The following is a 26,393-nucleotide window of genomic DNA, read 5'->3' on the forward strand; positions in this document are numbered from 1 at the left end:
AAGGAAATAAATAGGCCATGGTGGCGAAGTAATTACAAATATAGCAATTAAACACTGGAATGGTAGCTCGGCAGAAGATTAATGTGCAGGTAGAGATACTGGGGTGCAAAGGAGCAAAATAAATAAATACCAGTATGGGGATGAGGGAGTTGGATGGGCTGTTTACAGATGGGCTATGTACAGGTGCAGTGATCTGTGAGCTGCTCTGACAGCTGGTGCTTAAAGCTAGTGAGGGAGATATAAGTCTCCAGCTTCAGAGATTTTTGCAATTCGTTCAAATTCGTAAGATGCACTAATTGTAAGTCGCTCTGGATATGAGTGTCTGCTAAATTATTGAAATTATAAAAAAAATATTAAACACAGAGAGACGAAATAAAAAAATATTTTGTATGTATTTTTCTCGTGGTCATTTTTTTGGGGGGAAGCCTGGCTACCCTTGGCATCCATGAATACACATCACTGTAACTACATGTACACACACAGTGGTTATCATAAGCATGGAATGATCTGAGATAATCAATTCTTCATCATGGGGGTCAACTGTACAGCATTACTCTATACAAGATCCAAGGTAAGATGTCATGAATGAGCAGAATTAGGTCAGAATTGATGGCAAACACTCTTGGACAAATGCTTGTTGTGTTATTTATTGCCTGTATGATTGTTTATCATGCTGATTCTTGATACCATGTGATATGCTGATTCTTGATACCATTTGATATGCTGATTCTTCATACCATTTGATATGCTGATTCTTCATACCATTTGATATGCTGATTCTTCATACCATTTGATATGCTGATTCTTCATACCATTTGATATGCTGATTCTTGATACCATTTGATATGCTGATTCTTGATACCATTTGATATGCTGATTCTTCATACCATTTGATATGCTGATTCTTCATACCATTTGATATGCTGATTCTTCATACCATTTGATATGCTGATTCTTCATACCATTTGAAAGGAAACACAGCAGGGGCTCAAACTTCAGATCCCAGTTCCTACATTTGAATATAAAATTGATTTTATCAAACAAAACTATGCTACATTTTATCTCTGGGTCCTTCAGGATGGCAAATCAGAGCAAGATTACTGAATGTAAGTACATTATTTACCTTCAGAGGTGAATGTATCAAACCAGGTGCCGTGATAAGTTCTCTGTCGTTGTGCACTCTCCTCAAACAAAAGCATGTTATTTTAACAAGAATTTAAACGTTCAGCCCATATAAGACATGTCTATGTCCTGGAAAGTTTGCTGTTACTTACAACGTCATGCTAATCACATTAGCGCATGCTAGCTCAACTGTCCCGGTATAGGGACGCCGATCCCGCAGAGGTTCATAAAAAAGGAAAGACACTCGGCCCTCCATGGAATGAATTTGACACCCCTGTACTACAGGTTATACAGACAGTATTATGAAATGGACACAGTCAAGGAAATGGAGGCACGTAGCTACAGCAGGGTTGGGGTCAATCCCATTTCAACGCCAGTCAATTCAGGAAGTACACAGGAATTAAAATTCTCTTCAACAAAGAACATTTTGAGTTGGAATTTGGTTTCCTTTCTGAAATGACTGGATTTGAAATGGAATCGACCCCAACCCTGCTGTACATATACACAGTACCGTTGAAGACAATAACAAGCTAGATAATTACACAAACACCAACATTTAACTACAGCACAACTGTCCAGCTGACAGCTCACTTAAACCCTCAAATCCGCATATATACATTATCACTTGTGAATGATGCCCAACATAAGAAACAAGGACTTTTTTTTTATGCGACTTGTTCAATCATAGTCGCACAGCTCATTTAGCCTAGACCAATATGTTTTAATAAGGCATGTTATAACAGGTGCTCCCGAGTGGCGTGAGCGGTCTAAGGTACTGCATTTCAGTGCAAGAGACGGTTCGAATCCAGGCTGAGTCACATCCGGTCGTGATTGGCCCAGCGTCGTCCGGGTAGGGCCTTCATTGTAAATAAGAATTTGTTCTTAACTGACTTGACTCGTTAAATAAATAAAAATTAAATCACAACTGAAGTGACCACATAATTCGGCGTTACAACGGGTGTTGAGCCTAACTGGCCTATATAAGCAGTGTGTGAGTTTCAAGTTTGGGGAAAATACATGTCACCATAGAAATGCACCTTTATAATAAGAGCATTACTTGCATTTGCGGCCCCTTTTGATAATGACCAGCGGTCATGGTGTTTTCCGCTAATGGAACATTTGCGCTTATAGCCTACTACCATGTGCGCATTGCAGCACTTACAATGTGAAGAAATATCCTAATAGTTTATTAAACATTTTAAGCTCAACGTTCTGATCTGTTGTGTCAGCCACATTGCATAAAAAAAAACATATTTGATGCTAGTCGTTGTATTAATTTGGGATCTATCATCCCACAACTGTCCCAGACTATGTTTGGAATGTTTATTTATCGCACAGAATGGAATAGGTCGACTTTTGTACTATAGGGGATAGGAGATTGACATAGACTAGTGCTTTTGTTGTAGACTAGTGTTTAGGATGCGCGCAGTTGCGTCCCGGATGTGTCTGTCTTCACATGTAGCCTGTGAGAAAGACCCGATCACATGACAGAGAGCAGTGCCTCGATCGCACAGCACAGTGAGGAAGGATGGCACAACACAGCACTCAGGGCTACTACGAAAGGCATGGATTTTTTTTAGGGTGCATTACGGCTGTGAAATTTGAAGTGCTTGTCAAATTGTGAATGAGAGACTTTTGGAGTGTGTACAGCCTGCGCAAAGAACCAGGCAGAGCTCATGCCTTTTCAAGCAACTTTTTTCAAATCATCATTATAGTCGCATCATGTAGCCTTAAAATATATTAAACACGACATATAGCCCAAAGTTTGTAGAACAACTATAAATGAAGCATATAGGAATACCTATTTCGTTGTTAACCGTTCAACATATAATGGCTAGCTGCATGTGCGCACTCAAATCGTTTGGAGAAAATATTTATTCAGCTTTGTTTAGTATGAAGTATTCTTCCTACTATAAAATAATGCCTCGGAATGATTAGCAAATCTTGTCTGCTAAATGAACTAGTTGTAGCCCACAGCCATTTGGCACAGTCAGATCAGGACCTAACATAAGACAACACAGAGTATGCTATTCTGTTCTTCTGAAATAGACTACATTTTCTTCATATCATGTTTCTTTAAACCTGTCTAAAATAAATCATGGATATATTGTGAAGGTGTAGGCTATATTACATGGATTTATTATACTTTTTTAAATGGTTTGTAGGCTTTGATTTGCACTTTTATGTTTATTAACGGTCAATTACCGGCTGACGAAATTTCGTGACCGTCACAGCCCTAGTGGTGGCAGCATCATGTTGTGGGGATGTTTTTCAGCGGAAGAGACTGAGACTAGTCAGGATCAAGGCAAAATTTACCAGAGCAAAGTACAGAGAGATCCTTCATGAAAACCTGCTCCAGAGGCTCAGGACCTCAGACTGGGGCGAAGGTTCACCTTCCAACAGGACAACAACCCTAAGCACACAAGCCAAGGACTGGCTTCAGGACAAGACTCAATGTCCTTGAGTGGCCATCCAGAGCCCAGACTTGAACCCGATCGAACATCTTGTCAGTATGGGGTATTTTGTGTAGATTGATGATGGGGGAAAAAAACTTTAATCGATTTTAGAATAAGGCTGTAACGTAACAAAATGTGGAAAAAGTCAAGCGGTCTGAATAATTTCCAAAGGCACTGTACATGTTGAATGCCCTTCCTTATGAGCCTGCTGAGAATCTGTTGATAATTTGTTTACTGTGAAAAAGCATTGTATCTGGTCAAACTTTCCCCAACAGTTTACTAAGGGTTGGTAACAAGCTGATTGGCTGATTGGTTGGCTGTTTGAGCCAGTAAAGGGTACGTGCTATTCTTGGGTAGCGGAATAACGTTTTCTTCCCTCCAGGCCTGAGGGAACACACTTTCCTGTAGGCTTAGATAGAAGAGATGGCCAATAGGAGTGGCAATATAGTTCACTATCATCCATCCAAGTTGTCAAATCCAGGTGGCTTGTCATTGTTGATAGACAACTATCATTTTTTCACCTGTTCCACACTCACTTTACAAAATTCTAAATTGCAATGCTTGTCTTTCATGGATGTATAGGTTCAGAATTTGTTGTTGGCATGTCAAGCCTAAATTTGCTAAAAAACATTCAAGTAATTGCAGGTGAGCTGCACACAGTGGACTTCCTATTAGGGCAAACCACATCAGTGCTAACAGTATTAACTCAGGTTCATGATTACTGCATACAATAGCTATAGGATAGCTATATGATTGGCATAGGTATTTAGGGGAGATGGAGGGACATAAATTAGGTTTCTTACGTTATGACTGCCAATGCCCCTGGGACAATGTACATTTGCAGCAGCACTACGACAGCTCAGCAACACAATGGTAGGGATTATCTGAGCAGGACTTGGGTCACTGATAAGTCATTGTCTCGACGCAGCCTTGAAATGCGCGTACAGAGTCCAGGAGCCAAGGTTTGGATCATTCCCGGCGTAGAGCATCTTCGGTTTCCAAAAGGTATCAAAATTGTCTATAAAAGTTATGCCAACAGAGCTACAGTAGTCTTCTAGCCAGGTGCGTAATGCCAGTAGCCTGCAGAATATTTCAGAGCGATGGTACCGGACCTAAAATAATTGGCCTCTTTTTGGAATCTTTCAGAGCTGTCGTAGAATGGTAGGCAATAGAAGAAAAAATATATAAACAGTTATTGAGACGGTAGGATTCAATAAATATGTTGTTTCATTTAACATGTCCAAACAGGAATGGAAGGTAACGATATTTTGGTGTGTCACATAAACCAGTGTTAGGAATTAATGTTGGGTGCAATTAGGCTATTGTCAAAATAGGGCTCCAGATAGCATATTTATTTAATTCAATAGAATGAATTTGCTTACATATTTTTGGGGTACACATATTACACAGGCTCAACCACTTGAGGCTAATCACCAAGTGGAAACTCAAAACCCATGAGCCAGATTGCTTTGTACTGCTAGTTAGCAGTGTAATGATTTAATCTAACAGTAAATGTAATGTCTTTAAAACCTTTGCAGCATACTACCCAATGACGTTGCCTCTATGTACCCAATGATGTTGCCTCTATATACCCAATGATGTTGCCTCTATATACCCAATGACGTTGCCTCTATATACCCAATGATGTTGCCTCTATGTACCCAATGACGTTGCATCTATATACCCAATGATGTTGCCTCTATGTACCCAATGACGTTGCATCTATATACCCAATGATGTTGCCTCTATATACCCAGTGACGTTGCCTCTATATACCCAATGACGTTGCCTCTATATACCCAATGATGTTGCCTCTATATACCCAGTGACAATGCCTCTATATACCCAATGACGTTACCTCTATATACCCAATGATGTTTCCTCTATATACCCAATGACGTTGCCTCTATATACCCAATGACGTTGCCTCTATATAACCAATGACGTTGCCTCTATATAGCCAATGATGTTTCCTCTATATACCCAATGATGTTGCCTCTATATACCCAATGACGTTGCCTCTATATACCCAATGACGTTGCATCTATATACCCAGTGATGTTGCCTCTATATACCCAGTGACGTTGCCTCTATATACCCAATGACGTTGCCTCTATATACCCAATGATGTTGCCTCTATATACCCAGTGACGTTGCCTCTATATACCCAATGACGTTACCTCTATATACCCAATGATGTTGCCTCTATATACCCAATGACGTTGCCTCTATATATCCAATGATGTTGCCTCTATATACCCAGTGACGTTGCCTCTATATACCCAATGACGTTGCCTCTATATACCCAATGACGTTGCCTCTATATACCCAATGATGTTGCCTCTATATACCCAGTGACGTTGCCTCTATATACCCAATGGCGTTACCTCTATATACCCAATGATGTTTCCTCTATATACCCAATGACGTTGCCTCTATATAACCAATGACGTTGCCTCTATATACCCAATGATGTTTCCTCTATATACCCAATGACGTTGCCTCTATATAGCCAATGATGTTGCCTCTATATAGCCAATGACTTTGCCTCTATATAGCCAATAACTTTGCCTCTTCAGTGCCTTGCGAAAGTATTCGGCCCCCTTGAACTTTGCGACCTTTTGCCACATTTCAGGCTTCAAACATAAAGATATAAAACTGTATTTTTTTGTGAAGAATCAACAACAAGTGGGACACAATCATGAAGTGGAACGACATTTATTGGATATTTCAAACTTTTTTAACAAATCAAAAACTGAAAAATTGGGCGTGCAAAATTATTCAGCCCCCTTAAGTTAATACTTTGTAGCGCCACCTTTTGCTGCGATTACAGCTGTAAGTCGCTTGGGGTATGTCTCTATCAGTTTTGCACATCGAGAGACTGAAATTTTTTCCCATTCCTCCTTGCAAAACAGCTTGAGCTGAGTGAGGTTGGATGGAGAGCATTTGTGAACAGCAGTTTTCAGTTCTTTCCACAGATTCTCGATTGGATTCAGGTCTGGACTTTGACTTGGCCATTCTAACACCTGGATATGTTTATTTTTGAACCATTCCATTGTAGATTTTGCTTTATGTTTTGGATCATTGTCTTGTTGGAAGACAAATCTCCGTCCCAGTCTCAGGTCTTTTGCAGACTACATCAGGTTTTCTTCCAGAATGGTCCTGTATTTGGCTCCATCCATCTTCCCATCAATTTTAACCATCTTCCCTCTCCCTGCTGAAGAAAAGCAGGCCCAAACCATGATGCGGCCACCACCATGTTTGACAGTGGGGATGGTGTGTTCAGCTGTGTTGCTTTTACGCCAAACATAACGTTTTGCATTGTTGCCAAAAAGTTCAATTTTGGTTTCATCTGACCAGAGCACCTTCTTCCACATGTTTGGTGTGTCTCCCAGGTGGCTTGTGGCAAACTTTAAACAAAACTTTTTATTGATATCTTTAAGAAATGGCTTTCTTCTTGCCACTCTTCCATAAAGGCCAGATTTGTGCAATCTACGACTGATTGTTGTCCTATGGACAGAGTCTCCCACCTCAGCTGTAGATCTCTGCAGTTCATCCAGAGTGATCATGGGCCTCTTGGCTGCATCTCTGATCAGTCTTCTCCTTGTATGAGCTGAAAGTTTAGAGGGACGGCCAGGTCTTGGTAGATTTGCAGTGGTCTGATACTCCTTCCATTTCAATATTATCGCTTGCACAGTGCTCCTTGGGATGTTTAAAGCTTGGGAAATCTTTTTGTATCCAAATCCGGCTTTAAACTTCTTCACAACAGTATCTCGGGCCTGCCTGGTGTGTTCCTTGTTCTTCATGATGCTCTCTGCGCTTTTAACGGACCTCTGAGACTATCACAGTGCAGGTGCATTTATACGGAGACTTGATTACACACAGGTGGATTGTATTTATCATCATTAGTCATTTAGGTCAACATTGGATCATTCAGAGATCCTCACTGAACTTCTGGAGAGAGTTTGCTGCACTGAAAGTAAAGGGGCTGAATAATTTTGCACGCCCACTTTTTCAGTTTTTGATTTGTTAAAAAAGTTTGAAATATCCAATTCTTCACAAAAAAAATACAGTTTTATATCTTTATGTTTGAAGCCTGAAATGTGGCAAAAGGTCGCAAAGTTCAAGGGGGCCGAATACTTTCGCAAGGCACTGTATATACCCAATTATGTTGCCTCTATATACCCAATGACGTTGCCTCTATATAGCCAATGATGTCGCCTCTATATACCCAATGATGTTGCCTCTATATAGCCAATGATGTTGCCTCTATATACCCAATGATGTTGCCTCTATATACCCAATGATGTTGCCTCTATATACCCAATGATGTTGCCTCTATATAGTGGTTAGTGGTTAGCGTGTTGGACTAGTAACTGAAAGGTTGCAAGATCAAATCCCTGAACTGACAAGGTACAAATCTGTCGTTCTGCCCCTGAACAAGGCAGTTAACCCACTGTTCCTAGGCTGTCATTGAAAATAAGAATTTGTTCTTAACTGACTTGCCTAGTTAAATAAATAAATTGTCCATTTGGAAGACCCATTTGCAACCAAGCTTTAACTTCCTGATGTCTTGAGATGATGCTTCAATATATCCACATCATTTTCCCACCTCATGATGCCATCTATTTTGTGAAGTGCACCAGTCCCTCCTGCAGCAAAGCACCCCCACAACATGATGCTGCCACCCCTGTGCTTCAAGGTTGGGATGGTGTTCTTCGGCTTGCAAGCCTCCCCCTTCTTCCTCCAAACATAACGATAGTCATTATGGCCAAACAGTTCTATTTTTGTTTCATCAGACCAGAGGACATTTCTCCAAATGTACGATCTTTGTCCCCATGTGCAGTTGCAAACCGTAGTCTGGCTTTTTTTAATGGCGGTTTTGGAGCAGTGGCTTCTTCCTTGCTGAGCAGCCTTTCAGGTTATGTTGATATAGGACTCGTTTTACTGTGGACATAGATACTTTTGTACCTGTTTACTCAAGCATCTTCACAAGGTCCTTTGCTGTTGTTCTGGGATTGATATACCGGTACACTTTTCGCACCAAAGTACGTTCAACTCTAGGAGACAGAACGCGTCTCCTTCCTGAGCGGTATGACGGCTGCGTGGTCTCATGGTGTTTATACTTGCGTACTATTATTTGTACAGATGAACGTGGTACTTTCAGGCATTTTGAAATTGCTCCCAAGGATGAACCAGACTTGTGGAGGTCTACAATTATTTTCAGAGGTCTTTGCTGATTTCTTTTGATTTTCCCATGATGTCAACCAAAGAGGCACTGACTTTGAAGGCAGGCCTTGAAATATATCCATAGGTGCACCTTCAATTGACTGAAATTATGTCAATTAGCCTATCAGAAGCTGCTAAAGGCATGACATAATTTTCTGAAATTTTCCAAGCTGTTTAAAGGCAGTCAACTTTGTGTATGTAAACTTCTGACCATCTGGAATTGTGATACAGTGAATAATAAGTGAAATAATCTGTCTGCAAACAATTGTTGGCAAAATTACTTGTGTCATGCACAAAGTAAATGTCCTAACCGACTTGCCAAAACTGTAGTTTCTTAACAAGAAATTTGTGGAGTGGTTGAAAAACTAGTTTTAATGACTCCAACCTAAGTGTATGTAAACTTCCGACTTCAACTGTATGTGCTTACTTTAGAGTTATTTATGTAACTTTAGTTCTACAAACATTGGGCTATATGTTTAATGTATTTTAAGGCTACATGATGCGACTAATGATGATTTGAAAAAATTTGCTTGAAAAGGCATGAGCTCTCTTTGTTTTTTTGCACAGACTGCAAACACTACATCAGTCTCTCATTCACAATTGGACAAGCGTTTGATAATGCCTCGAATTCCACAGCGGCATCCCCTTTGTGTGGCCGTAACACACCCTAAAAAAATCCATGCCTTTTGTGGCTAGTGGCCGTTGTGCCCTTCTCCCTGAGTGCTACTAGCTCTGAATCACAGCTCACATGGCTCTCCATCACGTGATCGGGTCTTTCTCACAGGCTACAAGTGAAGACAGACACATCGGGGACGCAACTGCGCGAGTCCTTTTCCAATTCCGAGGTGCATATTGAAGATATTGGAAGAACTGTCCACTTTAAGTCAGCCAACAAGATGAGTAGACCTAACAAACAGCAAAAGCACTAGTCTATGTCAATCTATTATCTCCCATAGTACAAAAGTCGACCTATTCTATTCTGTGCGAGACATAAATATTCCAAACATAGTCTGGGACAGCTGTGGGATGATAGATCCCACATTAATACAACGACTAGCATCAAATATGTTTTTTTTTATGCAATGTGGCTGACACAACAGATCAGAACGTTGAGCTTAAAATGTTTAATAAACTATGAGGCTGTTTCTTCACATTGTAAGTGCTGCAATGCGCACATGGTAGTAGGCTATAAGCGCAAATGTTCCATTAGCAGAAAACACCATTATCAAAAGGGACCGCAAAAATGCAATTATGCATGTAATACTTTTATTATAAAGGTGCATTTTTTAATGGTGAAAATGATCTTCTGCAAACTTGAAACTCACGCGCGCTGCTTATTAGGCTTTATTTTTATTAGTTTATTAGTTATTTGACCACTTTAGTTGCGATACAAACCTTATTAAAACATATAGGCCTATGGGCTAGGCTACATGAGGTTGTGTGACTATGATTGAGCAAGTCACAAAAGAAAGGCATTGTTTCTTATGCTGGGCATCATTCACAAGTGATATACACTGCTCAAAAAAATAAAGGGAAAATGAGGCTCAGTAGTGTGTGTGGCCTCCACGTGCCTGTATGACCTCCCTACAACGCCTGGGCATGCTCCTGATGAGGTGGCGGATGGTCTCCTGAGGGATCTCCTCCCAGACCTGGACTAAAGCATCCGCCAACTCCTGGACAGTCTGTGGTGCAACGTGGCGTTGGTGGATGGAGCGAGACATGATGTCCCAGATGTGCTCAATTGGATTCAGGTCTGGGGAATGGGCGGGCCAGTCCATAGCATCAATGCCTTCCTCTTGCAGGAACTGCTGACACACTCCAGCCACATGAGGTCTAGCATTGTCTTGCATTAGGAGGAACCCAGGGCCAACCGCACCAGCATATGGTCTCACAAGGGGTCTGAGGATCTCATCTCGGTACCTAATGGCAGTCAGGCTACCTCTGGTGAGCACATGGAGGGCTGTGCGGCCCCCCAAAGAAATGCCAACCCACACCATGACTGACCCACCGCCAAATCAGTCATGCTGGAGGATGTTGCAGGCAGCAGAACGTTCTCCACGGCGTCTCCAGACTGTCACGTCTGTCACATGTGCTCAGTGTGAACCTGCTTTCATCTGTGAAGAGCACAGGGCGCCAGTGGCGAATTTGCCACTCTTGGTGTTCTCTGGCAAATGCCAAACGTCCTGCATAGTGTTGGGCTGTAAGCACAACCCCCACCTGTGGACGTCGGGCCCTCATGGAGTCTGTTTCTGACCGTTTGAGCAGACACACGCACATTTGTGGCCTGCTGGAGGTCATTTTGCAGGGCTCTGGCAGTGCTCCTCCTGCTCCTCCTTGCACAAAGGCGGAGGTAGCGGTACTGTTGCTGGGTTGTTGCCCTCCTACGGCCTCCTCCACGTCTCCTGATGTACTGGCCTGTCTCTTGGTAGCGCCTCCATGCTCTGGACTCTACGCTGACAGGCACATCAAACCTTCTTGCCACAGCTCGCATTGATGTGCCATCCTGGATGAGCTGCACTACCTGAGCCACTTGTGTGGGTTGTAGACTCCGTCTCATGCTACCACTAGAGTGAAAGCACCGGCAGCATTCAAAAGTGACCAAAACATCAGCCAGGAAGCATAGAAACTGAGAAGTGGTCTGTAGTCACCACCTGCAGAACCACTCCTTTATTGGGGGTGTCTTGCTAATTGCCTATAATTTCCACCTGTTGTCTATACCATTTGCATAACAGCATGTGAAATTTATTGTCAATCAGTGTTGCTTCCTAAGTGGACAGTTTGATTTCACAGAAGTGTGATTGACTTGGAGTTACATTGTGTTGTTTAAGTGTTTCCCTTTATTTTTTTGAGCAGTGTATAATTCACAAGTGTTGGGCTAATTTTGTCACCCATCAGACTATTCTTGATTTGATCTTGTCTTTGCATATACTAAGTAATATGTGTGACATTTGTTTTGATTTAGAATGGACCATTAACATGCACCTGTATCGAAACAGGGGCAGATGGAAAAATGACATATCATCTATGCCCTTAAATAGCGAGGGGTTTATTTTCATGGCAGCCAGGTAGGCTATACTCCCGTTGTAAATATAAGCAATGTGGTTAATATTAGGAAAGTTTAAAAAATAAATATAGTAGGCCTATCCTATGGAAAGCTGATGGGATCCTCCTCTTTTTAGTAGAGGCAATCACTCCGTTTTGTCCCACAATTGCTTAGCTTATTGACATATTGCGCAACATGGGCTCTCATAAAGTGTTTGATTCGATTTTCAAATACATTTGCATTGATGTCATGGTGATTAGAGGGACAATAGAGTGCTTGAGTACCCGGCAGTTAGCAAGTTTGGTAGGCTACTAATAACTATCAGCAGCATCAGAGCTTGGAGAAGCCTAATTACCGTGACTAAGCGGTCAGGTGGAATTTGACTGCCTTCGTGACTCGTGACTGCTGGTGTGGCGGTAATATGGTCACCATAACAACCCTACTACACATAACCAGATATTCCGGTTTCTAATGACGTGAAAACAGCAAGACTCTGAACAGCAGATCTGTGAGATTCCCATGATACAGGCACTATGGTTTGTTCATTATCAAATGTTTTAATTGACATCAAACTTTATTTACACAAAACATTTTACTAAAGTAAATCCATCACGTATCTATTTATCTGAAACCCACAGCAGGAATGATCCAGAGTAGCTTTGCTTTTCTAAGAGTGTTGTTCACATCCTCCCTTTTTATTCCCCATCTTCTGATAGGAGATCTTTGTCCTGTCTTTCTTTGCTTTCCTAAGAGTGTTGTTCACATCCTCCATTTTAATCCCCATCTTCTGATAGGAGATCTTTGTCCTAATTTTCTTTCTCCTTTGCGTTTTCATTCTGTTTTTCACATGCGTCAGCAGGTTTACCTTCTGAATTAATATTTTTACCACAGACCATGTAAGTAGCCATATGATTACTCTCCAGTGTGAGTCCGTACATGTGCAGTTAGGTGCTCTTTGCGAATGAAGCCTTTACCACAGTAACCACAGCTAAATGGTTTCTTTCCTGTGTGAGTCAGTATATGCCTCCTTAGGTCCCCCTTCTGAATAAAGCTCTTCCCACAGTAACCACAGGTAAATGGTTTCTCTCCTGTGTGGATTCTCATGTGAGTGGACAGATGTCCTTTTTGTTTGAAGGTCTTGCCACAAAAGGGGCAGGTGCAGAGTTTCCCACCATGACAGAGTCGGACATGGGCCTTCAGTTTACAGGTGGAGTTGTAGCGTTTTTTGCAGAAGCTGCATTCGCAGGGTCTCTTCTTGGGGAGAGTCACATGTCTCTGCAGGTCAGCTTTCAGAGCAAACATTTCACCACAGTCACGGCAGTGGTGAGTTATTCTAGATGTGGTGCTGAGTTTGGAAGAGAGTTCCCCGAATGGTGGGTTGAGATCAAATGGTAGACTACTGTCAAGTTCTACTGGGTCGCTGCTTATGGCTGTACTGTAGCTGGAGGCATTGTTCTGATTATCTGGAGGGTAACAGGGAATGTCCAGACCCCTTAGGTGGGTCACAGTGCCAAAAGGTTTAGGATCCACTGGTTCAGATTCACGCTCTCTGTTATCCACAGTCTGGTTTTGGGGAAGAGTCAAGGACGGAAGTGGGTCCTTCTGATCACATTCATTTTTCAAACAGGAAGTAGTGAATATGGAGTAATTCGTATCAAAGAGTCCTTGAAGCTGTTCTTCCTCCTCACTGGTCCTGAGTTCCTCCTGTTCTTCTTTAATCAGTGTGATCTCTGGGTCCTTCTGTCCCAGACTGGGGCTCCACTCCTGCTCACAATGCTGCTGCTCAGGGGGAACGTCCTCTTCAGAGACAGAGACAGACAGCTGCAGTGAGTCTGGAGGGAAGGAGAGGAGGAGCAGAGGTCATCTATACAGTAGCAAAAAGTAGTTAAAATTGATAAAAGGTCAACAATTACACGTAAACAATTGTATAATAAGAAAATCCATGGAATTCAGACATTTTGGTGGGACTTCATGCATTTAATTGAATGTCAAATCTAAAAATGCTTCTTCTTTGAAATGATTACATTCCAAGATTTTTAAACCACATAATGGTGGTCTTAACTATATTTATTATACATTTATTAACGTTTGAACTACGGATTAAAGCACACAAAGAAAAATAACACAGTTACACAGGTACGAGGTCAAACACAGGTACGAGGTCAAACACAGGTACGAGGTCAAACACAGGTCAAACACGAGGTACGAGGTCAAACACGAGGTACGAGGTCAAACACGAGGTACGAGGTCAAACACGAGGTACGAGGTCAAACACAGGTACGAGGTCAAACACAGGTACAAGGCATTAAAGAACGGAAATGTTTACAGTTTGGACTGATACAGTAAGTGACGACGTAATCGGAGGTAGACTCCGCCAGCACTCAACACAACTGATGTATATATGGTGGAGTCGAGTTCTCTCAGCTAGCCATTTCAAATTGCATGACACAGACCACAATTTAATCATACATATGAATTGTTTATTGGTTCATTTTATCTTAAAGGCTACACAGCTTAAAGCCGAATTGCCGTATATATTATTTATAAAGATAAATAAATGGAGAGAGAGCAATTAGTTGTTTAGCTAGCTAGGTAGATAAATGAGCGTTAGAAACATTAAAAAACAAATGATTACATTTTTTGTTGTTAAATGGTGATCTCTATTTGCCTAACCAGTTTACTAATTGAGCAGAATTATATACGTACCAGTAGATTTACATACTTTATTGTATTCAACCTGAATTTAACTAGGCAAGTCCGTTAAGAACAAATTCTTATTTTACAAGGACTGCCTACCCCGGCCAAACCTGGACAATGCTGGGCCAATTGTGCGCCGCCCTATGGGATTCCCAATCACGGCCGGGTTGTGATACAGCCTAGAATCGAACCAGGGCCTGTAGTGATGCTTCTAGCACTGAGATGCAGTGCCTTAGACCGCTGCGCCACTCGGGAGCCCATACTAACCTATTATAAGGCCGTCCTCCTCAGTGAATTTCATAAAAATAAAAATGGTGAAACATTTAAAAAGTTATCCTTTTTATATAAAACTATACTAAATATATTTACGTCACCAAATAATTGATATAAACACACTGTTTTGCAATGAAGGTCTACAGTAGCCTCAGCATGGTGTAGCCGGAGGACAGCTGGCTTCCGTCCTCCCCTGGGTACATTGACTTCAATACAAAACCTAGGAGGCTCATGGTTCTCACCCTATTCCATATAATTACACAGTAATTGTGACAACTTCCGGAGGACGTCCTCTGACCTATCAGAGTTCTGCAGCATGAATTGACATGTCCACCCAGTCTAAGGATAAGAGAATGAATCTAGTACTAAAAGCATAAGCTACAGCTAGCTAGCACTGCAGTGCATAAAATGTGGTGAATAGTTGACTCAAAGAGAGAGAGAGACAGTAGTTTAACAGTTTTTAACAAATTATTTTCTTAAATGGAGAAGCAAGAGAGAGAGAGCTAGCTATATTTCATTATTTATTTATTTAACTTCAGTTACATAGCTTGCTAATGTTGCTAGCTAGTTTAGTCTACTCAAACACCTGGCTCAAACAGAGGGATGCTATGTTAGCTAGCTGGCTATGGCTATCCAACAGAGAAGGATGCTATGTTAGCTAGCTGGCTATGGCTTTCCAATACAGGAACTCTTCCAAGTGAAGGTAAGCTTTTGGTTTTACGAATGTATTGCCACCGGGGCCCGCCGGAGTAACTGCTAAAATGCTTAATGACTGTACACTATATTGTATGATGGTAGCAGGTTTACTAACGTGTTAGTTCTATTAGTAAAGTTGACAATGACGTTATAATAAGGTGACAACGATGAAGGCTGTGTGTAGAGGCTATGATATGATGGTTTGGCTTGGTAAGGTTTTTCTCACCTGGTCACAGAAAGCTGGTGTTGTGCATTGAAGTCCACAAGCGAAGGGAAAAGGTGAGAGGAGGAGAGCTCATAGTTGCGAGAAGGAATACCACGAGCTGTTTGTATGTGGCTGTTATGAAAGTAAACAGTGTTTGTGTGTGATCAACAGTTTATTCATTCCGCCGACTCGGTTGAAAAACGTTTCTTAAATGGAACAAGGATAAACTTAACTGAATTTGCCCAATAGAAACTCTCGTTTTCAACTGTTGGACTAATGATTACAACCTAGATAAGGTAGATGCAGGCAAGGTCGTATTTTATGTGTCACTGTCTGTCCACGTGTCGCCTCAATTTTTTTCTCTAGATCTGTGTGCACCTATTTTGTCAACTTCCATTCATTCATAGGCTAGGTTGTAGCAACCTCATGATGGGTATAGGTGACATTTGAGTATTATGTAGTAGCTAAAACATATCGATGTTACATTGAGCTGGGTGAATGGAATATGAATGAGTCATCCAATATGCTGTAACAGAAATAAGCCAATGCGCATAAATCCCAATAATAGTCCTCCCTCATCTTAAATGGCACCGACAGCCACTGAGTCTTACCTATTTTACATAGTTGTATCTCCGGTGTGATCCGCAGCATTCTCCGTAGCCGATCATTCTCCTCCTGGTACTCCACTACCGTTTTCTCAACTGCCCCGAAAATCTCCACAGCAGCCGCCGTTAAACGATCATTCAAAAACACACGCAACAATTGTAGTTCAGACATTTTCAGACAAATTAGCTTTGTGTAGCCTATTCAGTTCAGTCAGTATGTGTTTGTAATGTAAACTCGTTTCCAATCCTACTTCCGTGTTTAAGTCAAGGATTTTTTAAAAACTCCTTCGCTCTAGTGGGTGGCACACTTGGGAACGCACAACAGCGCCGCCAGCTGAATGGGAGTTTAATACTGTGCAAAACAGCCTACAGACTAGTGGTAAAGAGAAACGATAACTACATGTTGACAGACAGTGGTGTTCATAAGTATAGGGTTATCTCAATTCATCATGAGGAGTCGTCTGTATATCATTACTCTATACAGCATTACATGAATAATAATGAATGAGCACCATTATAGGACAGAATTTATGATAAATAATCTTGGACAAAAATGCAAGGAGATGTTTTCTTGAAAGTATATTTGAAATGTATCAATATTATTTATGTATACAACCACGGGTTTTACTTCGAGGTACAGACAAGTGATAATGGAAATAGATAACTACATGGGGGGGGGGGGGGGGGGGGGGGTGTTTAGAATACGTAATAGGGTGATCTAAGATGTTAATTTCTTGTATGAACTGAATGGAAAGACAACACATTGTAACACTCCTGACAACAGTACTTGCTTGGGACTGATGTGACAGCGTGCGCAAAACCAGAGAATGCAGTTATCAAGAGGATATTATGAAGAATGATATTGAATTGGGACTGGAAAAACACTGTTGCTCACTTAAACAGAGTTTGCATTTATATATATATTTTGAAATGCACTCATCGGGATTCAAATGTATATCGTTATTTCCCCAAATATTCAACCAATACTATGAACGAGCAGCATTAGGTGGAAATGGATGAGAAGACGGGTGGAAAGAAAGATTTCTTTATATGCATGTAACATCAGTCAGAACATTCTGTCATCACCCCTGAGAGACTTCAAAAACAACCGGCACATTCCTGCTCCTAATGACGTGAAAACATCCACAGACTTTGAACAACAGACCTGTGAGCTTCCTACAATATTGTGCCACAGTGATGTTGTCATAAGCGGTCAAATCATACTCATACTCATACTCAAAATTAACTTTTTGTTATTGTTGAATGTTGTTGACGTTTGTATTCCGATACCCATCTTCTTTTTTTTTTTACTCATCTTATTTTATTCTATTGATTGAAAGTGGTCAAACACAGAAATGGTTCCCATCGTTTGTTCACTATTCATTTATTCCCATTGGGGAGTTTCAAGTGATTTAAACATGAAGTGAGTTCGGAAAATCCGGAAGTGCGCATCTTAGAAATAGTTTTCACATATAAAGTCCCATTTAATGCAACTGTCCCTCTACCGCCTCGATTTAGAGCCGCACCTCATAGTCGTGTGATTCGCTCAGAATCGGAATTGATTAGCATGTCACTCAGTAGATCCACACCCCCTAAATTCCAAACTGTCCCACAGTGTCACAAGGCTCTATACGCCAGCAATTCAAGGCTGGGGACGAGGTTATACATAACATATAAACATCTGACTTAAAGTAAAAATTATATTATTTATTCATCAATGCCACAGACCTTGGACATGGAAGAGCACCATATCAACTATAATTACGATCTAAGAACACAAAGATTCTTCTTCTTTTTCGTTATAGAAATTACAGGTAACTGCAAAAATAAAGGAAACACCAACATAAAATGTCTTAATAGGGCGTTGAGCAAGAACAGCTTCAATGCACCTTGGCAGAGATTCTACAAGTGTTTGGAACCCTCTTGGCAGAGATTCTACAAGTGTTTGGAACCCTCTTGGCAGAGATTCTACAAGTGTTTGGAACCCTCTTGGCAGAGATTCTACAAGTGTTTGGAACCCTCTTGGCAGAGATTCTACAAGTGTTTGGAACCCTCTTGGCAGAGATTCTACAAGTGTTTGGAACCCTCTTGGCAGAGATTCTACAAGTGTTTGGAACCCTCTTGGCAGAGATTCTACAAGTGTTTGGAACCCTCTTGGCAGAGATTCTACAAGTGTTTGGAACCCTCTTGGCAGAGATTCTACAAGTGTTTGGAACCCTCTTGGCAGGATTGTGGGGCATCAAGTAGCCTAGAGGTTAGAGCGTTAGAGCGTTAGGCCAGTAACTGAAAGGTTGGTGGATCAAATCCCCAAGCTGACAAGGTAAAAACCTGTCCTTCTGCCCCTGTGCCGGTAGGCCGTAATTGTAAATAAGAATTTGTTCTTAACTGACTTGCCCAGTTATATATTAAATAATTATTCCATTATTTTGTGTTGGAAATCGCTGTCTCATGCGCTGCTCCAGAATCTCCCAGAAGTGTTCAATTGGTTTGAGATCTGGTGACTGAGACAGCCATGGCATATGATTAACATCAGCAGAGGCTTCTCAGAGGAGAAAGGGGAGAACCATCCTCCTAGGTGAATTTCAGAAAAATGAAAATTGTGAAACATTAAAAAAGTTATCCTTTTTAGATAAAACTATACAAAAAATATTAACGTCACCAAATAATTGATTAAAACACACTGTTTTTCAATGAAGGTCTACAGTAGCCTCAACAGCACTCTGTAGGGTAGCACCATGGTGTAGCCATACACTGGACTCTACCCACACACTGGACTCTACCCACACACTGGACTCTACCCACACACTGGACTCTACCCACACTGGACTCTACCCACACACTGGACTCTACCCACACACTGGACTCTACCCACACACTGGACTCTACCCACACTGGACTCTACCCACACTGGACTCTACCCACACACTGGACTCTACCCACACACTGGATTCTACCCACACTGGACTCTACCCACACACTGGACTCTACCCACACACTGGACTCTACACACACACTGGACTCTACCCACACACTGGACTCTACCCACACACTGGACTCTACCCACACACTGGACTCTACCCACACACTGGACTCTACCCACACACTGGTCTCTACCCACACTGGACTCTACCCACACACTGGACTCTACCCACACACTGGACTCTACCCACACTGGACTCTACCCACACACTGGACTCTACCCACACACTGGACTCTACCCACACTGGACTCTACCCACACACTGGACTCTACCCACACTGGACTCTACCCACACACTGGACTCTACCCACACACTGGACTCTACCCACACACTGGACTCTACCCACACACTGGACTCTACCCACACACTGGATTCTACACACACACTGGACTCTACCCACACACTGGACTCTACCCACACACTGGACTCTACCCACACACTGGACTCTACCCACACACTGGTCTCTACCCACACTGGACTCTACCCACACACTGGACTCTACCCACACACTGGACTCTACCCACACTGGACTCTACCCACACACTGGACTCTACCCACACACTGGACTCTACCCACACTGGACTCTACCCACACACTGGACTCTACCCACACTGGACTCTACCCACACACTGGACTCTACCCACACACTGGACTCTACCCACACACTGGACTCTACCCACACACTGGACTCTACCCACACACTGGACTCTAAACACACTGGACTCTACACACACTGACTCTACCCACACACTGGACTCTACACACACTGACTCTACCCACACACTGACTCTACCCACACTGGACTCTACCCACACACTGACTCTACCCACACTGGACTCTACCCACACTGGACTCTACCCACATACTGGACTCTACCCACACTGGATTCTACCCACACACTGGACTCTACCCACCTACTGGACTCTACCCACATACTGGACTCTACCCACACTGGACTCTACCCAGACACTGGACTCTACCCACACTGGATTCTACCCACACTGGATTCTACCCACACACTGGACTCTACCCACACACTGGACTCTACCCACACACTGGACTCTACCCACACACTGACTCTACCCACACACTGACTCTCTACCCACACACTGGACTCTACCCACACACTGGACTCTACCCACATACTGGACTCTACCCACACTGGATTCTACCCACACACTTACTCTACCCACACACTGGACTCTACCCACACACTGGACTCTACCCACACACTGGACTCTACCCACACACTGGACTCTACTCAGACGCCCCAACACACGCACTTTCACACTCGCTACACACCCACATACGTTGCTGCTACTGTCTATTACCTATCCTGTGCCTAGTCACTTTAACCCTTCCTATACTGTCTATTGCCTATCCTGTGCCTAGTCACTTTAATAGAGGGGTATATAGAGGGCTATATGAATGTGTATATAGAGGGTGATATGAATGGGTATATAGAGGGGTATATAGAGGGCTATAGGGAGGGGTATATGGAGGGGTATACAGAGGGGTATTTGAATGGATATATAGGTTAATGCCACATGGTCAAGGTTAGGCATGCATAGATCGGGAGGACCTCAGGAATGTTCCTGCAGTCAAATTGTGCTTCTAACCCTAAATGTTCTCCCTCTGTCACCCAAAAGCACCTGAAATGTAGGGCCAGACTTCATTATGGGCCTACTTTTTTCATGGTCGCTGAGCTCAGACCGAGCAAGCTACGGTCAAGCGGGGCATCTCGTTGAACTCGGCACAGCCTAGAGATTATGGTAATGCCATTGCAGGTTCTGTGTGTCTTTACACCTCGCACTGTGTCACTCCATCCTTGCTCTCTCTCTGTGTGTGTGTGTGTGTGTGTGTGTGTGTGTGTGTGTGTGTGTGTGTGTGTGTGTGTGTGTGTGTGTGTGTGGGTGTGTGTGTGTGTGTGTGTGTGTGTGAGAGCTTTTCTTTTACATCTGTTGGGGGAAATGACTGATTTACAGTTCATGAGGGTTGCCTAATCACACATATAAAGTTTTGAAAAGATCTGACCTTTTTAACCCTTCAAAACAGCCACTAAGACACCATTTTAAGGTACTTCCCGTTGACACAGGAAGCTGAAAGGGAACACATATCCTCCTTGGGGTAGGCTCTTATAGAATATTGAGTTTTAAGTCTTTATGTTAAGAACGGACTTATTTACAGAGGGTTGAATTATTGTGTGTTATTTCAGAAAATCACAGAAATCTCGCAGACCTCCGAAACCCACTTAAAAAAATATTTGTCTGAACACGCTGCAAGTGGATCTGTAACTTTTTTGGGGGAAAAAAACATTTTTTTGAACATCACCAATTGTACATTGTACGATTTCTCTTAAATTACGATAGATACATGGCTGGTTATTTTTTTCTACTTTGACGTGAAGCGGTCAAATTCAAATTCACAAACATTCACATGTCCGTTCATCAGTCTTAATAAGGATTGTCACTGCAGAGGGGATACACTTTCTTCTTTGTGAGTTCCACCTGTCGTCTCCGACCTGACGGCAGCATTTGGAAGGATGCTTGCAGTTTTCCTTGTGATGCTTTGTGTTTACAGTTCTTGGAGTTGTGGCCGTTTACTGCAGCAGTTTTGCTGGCCTGGGACAACTTGTGCCAGTTAACTCCTGTTTCTCACTGAGAGGTTCCCATACCCGAAGGGGATGTTGTAATTGAGAACACTCGATCGGGGATTTGTACACCATGATCAGTGTGTTGCTTGCATTAAAACTGAATTGTTTCTTAAGTAGGGAAATAAGCTGCCTTGCCTTTTTGTAGATGAGGGAATGTTTTACTGGAAGCTAAGTTTGTGGTCGAAAATTGTCCCCAAGTATTTAATATGTGTGACTTGCTCCACATCCTTACACGGTGACAAGCTCCAGAGAAGGGCTTCCATTTCCCAGCTTTCTTTCCTCCAAGGCACAGTTTTTTATTCCTGGTGACGTTGAGGTCAAGAAAACTACTGTCAAACCACATCAAGAGGCATTCAATGAACTGGGAGTAGCTGGAGATGGACTTGACCTCCAGGCAAGCAACCAACCAGAGCCATGTCGTCTGCATATTTGATGAGGGCCATATCGCTGTTGATTCCTAAGAGATTTGTCCACATCCTGCCTTTTTATTCACTAACCTGACAGACAATCTCTTTGTCCTAATGTTCTTCTCTCTTTCAGTTTCTGTCCTGTTTTCTTCCTTTGTGGACTTTATCCACATGCCTCAGCAGATTAGTCTTCTGAATGAATCTTTTCCCACAGACTGAGCAGCCATGTTGTTTATCTCCAGTGTGAATTAGTTTGTGCCTCCTTAGGTCCCCTTTCTGATTGAAGCGTTTGTCACAGTCACCACAGCTAAATGCTTTCTCTCCTGTGTGAATCAGTTTATGCTTCATTTGGTTCCCCTTGAGACTGAAACTTTTCCCACAGTCACCACAGCTAAATGGTTTCTCTCCTGTATGAGTCAGTTTGTGCCTGGTTAGGTTCTCCTTCTGATTGAAGCTTTTCCCACAGTCACCACAGATAAAAGGTTTCTCTCCTGTGTGAGTCAGCTTATGCCTGGTTAGGTTACCCCTGAGACTGAAGCTTTTCCCACAGTCGCCACATCTAAAAGGTTTCTCTCCTGTGTGAGTCAGCTTATGCCTGGTTAGGTTACCCCTGAGACTGAAGCTTTTCCCACAGTCACCACAGTAAAATGATTTCTCTCCTGTGTGAATACTCATGTGTCTGGACAGATGTCCTTTTTGTTTGAAGGTCTTTCCACAAACAGGGCAGGGTTCAGGGTTTACCACCATGACAGAGTCGGACATGAGGCCTTCAGTTTACAGGTGATTGTAGAGTTCGCCGAGTTTCTTCTTCTGTGTGAGAGCTACATGTCTCTGATAGTGAGCACTCAGAGGAAACGTTTCACCACCGACACTGCAGCGGTGAGATTGTCTAGATGTGATGCTGGATTCGGGAACAGTGTTCCCCCATTGATGGGTTGGAATCTGATGTGGGGTTGGGATCTAATGGTGGTCTGCTGTCAAGTCCAACTGGGTTGCTGCTTACGGCTGAGCTGTGGCTGTATGAATTATATGGAAGGTCACAGGGAATGTCAAAACCCTGGCACTTTTGGCACTGTGGGTCACAGTGCCAAAAGGTTTGAGATCCAATGGTTTAGAGTCACTCTCTCTGTTCTCCACAGTCTGGGTTTGGGGAAGAGTCAAGGACTGAAATGGTTCCTCCTGATCACATTCACATTCACACACACAGGAAGGAGTGAATATGAACTATATGATATCAGCCTCCACCCCTTGAAGCTGCTCTTCCTCCTAACTCGTCCTGACTTCCTCCTGTTCCTCTTTAATCTGTTTGGTCTCTGGGTCCTCCTGCCCCAGACTGGGGCTCCACACCTACTCACAGTGCTGCTGCTCAGGGGGAACCTCCTCTTCAGAGACAGAGAGCTGCAGGGAGTCTGGAGGGAAGGAGAGGAGGAGCAGAGGTTATTTTTACCGCCTTGAAAAGCCTCAGGGTTGGGGTTGATTTTAGTTCAGTAAAAAAAAAAAAGTTTATTAACCCAGGGTTTCCCAAACTCAGTCCTGGGTCACACAAAACACCCCATAATGTCAAAGTGGAATTATGTTTTTAGAAATGTTTACAAATGAATCCAAATTAAAAGATGAAATGTCTTGAGTGGATAAATACTCAAACCTTTTGTTATGGCAAGTCTTTATAAGTTCAGGAGTAACAATGTGCTTAAAAAGTCACATAATAAGTTGCATGGACTCACTCTGTGTGCAATAATAGTGTTTAACATATATTTTTTAATGACTACATAATCTCTGTATCCCACACATACAATTATCTGTAAGGTCCCGCAGTCGAGCACTGAATTTCAAGCACAGATATAACCACAAAGACGTAGGTTTGTCAATGCCTTACAAAAAGGGAACCTGTTGGTAGATGGGTAAAAATTCAAAAAGCAGACATTGGATATCTCTTTGAGCATGGTGAAGTACTTCATTAGACTTTGGATGGTGTGTCAATACAAAGATACAGGCGTCCTTTCTAACTCAGTTGCCGGAGAGGAAGGAAACCACTCAGGTATTTCACCATGAGGCCAATGGTGACTTTAAAACAGCTACAATGGTTTACTGGCTATGATAGAAGAAAACTGAGGATGGACCAACAAAATGGTAGTTACTCACAAAACTAACCTAAATGATAAGAGTGAAAAGAAGGAAGCCTGTAGAGAATAACATTTTTACAAAAAAAAAACATCCCTTTTACAATAAAGCACTAAAGTATTACTGCAAAAAAATGTGGCAACGAAATTAACTTTATGTCCTGAATTCAAAGTGTTATGTTTGGGGCAAATCCAACACAATACATCACTGAGTACCAGTCTTAATAAGCATGTTTGTGGCTGTATCATGTTATGGGTATGTTTGCCATTAGCAAGGACTGGGGAGATTTTTTAAATACAAATAAATGGAATAGAGCTAAGTCCCATGTTTCATGAGCAGAAATAAAAGATCCCAGAAATGTTCCATATGCACAAAAAGTTTATTTCTCTCAAATTGTGCGCACAAATTTGTTTATATCCCTGTTAGTGAGCATTTCTCCTTTGCCAAGATAATCCATCCACTTGACAGGTTTGGCATATCAATAAACTGATTAAACAGCATCATCATTACACAGGTGCATCTTGTGCTGGGTACAATAAAAGGCCACTCTAAAATGTGCAGTTTTGTCAACAACAAAAAACAATGACACAGATGTGTCAAGTTTTGAGGGATTGGCATGCTGCCTGCAGGAATGTCCACCAGAGCTGTTGCCGGAGAATGTAATGTTCATTGTTCTACCATAATGTTGTGTACATCCAACCGACCTCACAACCGCAGACCACGTGTAACCACGCCAACACAGGACCTCCACATCCGGGTTCTTCACCTGTGGGATCTTTAAGAGTATTTCTGTCTGTAATAAAGCCCTTTTGTTGGGGAAAAACTCATTCTGATTGGCTGGGCCTGGCTCCCCAGTGGGTCAGCCTGGTTCCCAAGTGCCCCTGCCCAGTAATGAGAAATGTCCTCCTATAGTTACTCCCACCAGCCTCCTCTGCTATACAGACTTTAGACCTCGGGGTTAGAGTACATTTTTAAGCCCGTATAAATTCAAGGCTAGGTAAACTATAATTCCAATTCAATAATTGCAAAGAAGAATATTTTCAATTACTTCTCAACGTAGTCAATTTTAAATTATAATTTCAAATCACTTCCTGGTTTTTATGTTTTTTTTTAATCCATTCACGTTAAGTTGAAAAACAACTTAACTGATAACCATTTGATACATTTTAACAATCAATTAAGCATAACTATAGCTAGCTATCAGTAGATCTACATACAAACCTATTCTTCATAGTTGTATATCCGGTGTGATCCCCAGCAGTCTCCGTAGCCGATCATTCTCCTCCTGGTACTCCACTACCGTTTTCTCAACTGCCCCGAAAAATCTCCACAGCAGCCGCCGTTAAACGATCATTTAAAAACACACGTAACAACTGTAGTTTAGACATTTTCAGTCGAATGAGATTTGCCAAATGCAAAATCAAAACAAACTAGTTTCTAATCCTACTTCCGTATACAGTTAAGCAAACGTAGGAAATATGTTGTTCTTGTGGGTGACGAACCCAGAAACATATGACATATGCCTGCTGGATGGGAGTTTAGTACTGCGCAAGGCAGACTACAGGCCAGTAGGTAAGGGAAACGATTAATAAAAACAATGGTTATCATATGCTATCCGGGATCCTTGGGCTGTCCCTAATCAAAACCCCAAATCTAAGCTTAACCACAACCATAAACCTAACCATTTTAGATGTCAACTTCAATGGGGTAGGGCCCTCCCAATGATCCAGAATTGCATGGACCTTATCATAAGTATAGGATGATCTGTGATAATCTCTTCCTCCTCAGGAGTCGACAGTATATCATTACTTTATACAATATTAAATAAATATCATGAATGAGCAGCATTAAGTCAGAATTTATGAGAAATACTCTTGGACAATAGCAAGGAGACCTTTTCTGGAAT

General features: G+C 42.2%; 2 protein-coding genes across 2 annotated transcripts; both read right to left on the reverse strand.

Annotated features, from left to right (window-relative positions):
• Window positions 1–12,382: 12,382 nt before the first annotated feature.
• On the reverse strand, window positions 12,383–16,622 carry LOC118936450 (uncharacterized). The gene is made up of 2 exons (XM_036987237.2): window positions 16,333–16,622; window positions 12,383–13,682 (listed from the first exon to the last, which is right to left on the reverse strand). The coding sequence occupies exons 1-2, from the start codon at window positions 16,496–16,498 to the stop codon at window positions 12,763–12,765; spliced, it is 1,086 nt and encodes a 361-aa protein (XP_036843132.2). The 5' UTR covers window positions 16,499–16,622; the 3' UTR covers window positions 12,383–12,762.
• A 4,817-nt stretch (window positions 16,623–21,439) lies between these two features.
• Window positions 21,440–23,259, reverse strand: LOC149980758 (uncharacterized). The gene has a single exon (XM_090183433.1). The coding sequence runs from the start codon at window positions 23,126–23,128 to the stop codon at window positions 22,496–22,498; it is 633 nt and encodes a 210-aa protein (XP_090039559.1). The 5' UTR covers window positions 23,129–23,259; the 3' UTR covers window positions 21,440–22,495.
• Between the last annotated feature and the right edge of the window lie 3,134 nt (window positions 23,260–26,393).

This window comes from Oncorhynchus mykiss, chromosome 9 (genome assembly GCF_057628025.1).
Source record: "Oncorhynchus mykiss isolate SJ-2025 chromosome 9, ASM5762802v1, whole genome shotgun sequence".
Classification (NCBI taxonomy): domain Eukaryota; kingdom Metazoa; phylum Chordata; class Actinopteri; order Salmoniformes; family Salmonidae; genus Oncorhynchus; species Oncorhynchus mykiss.

Coding starts and splice junctions, on each gene's coding strand:
- LOC118936450 (XM_036987237.2), bottom strand. CDS start 16,498: ATGTCTGAACTACAATTGTTGCGTGTGTTTTTGAATGATCGTTTAACG. Junction 13,683..16,332: donor GATACAACTATGTAAAATAG/GTAAGACTCAGT, acceptor CCTTCCCTCCAG/ACTCACTGCAGCTGTCTGTC.
- LOC149980758 (XM_090183433.1), bottom strand. CDS start 23,128: ATGTCCGACTCTGTCATGGTGGTAAACCCTGAACCCTGCCCTGTTTGT.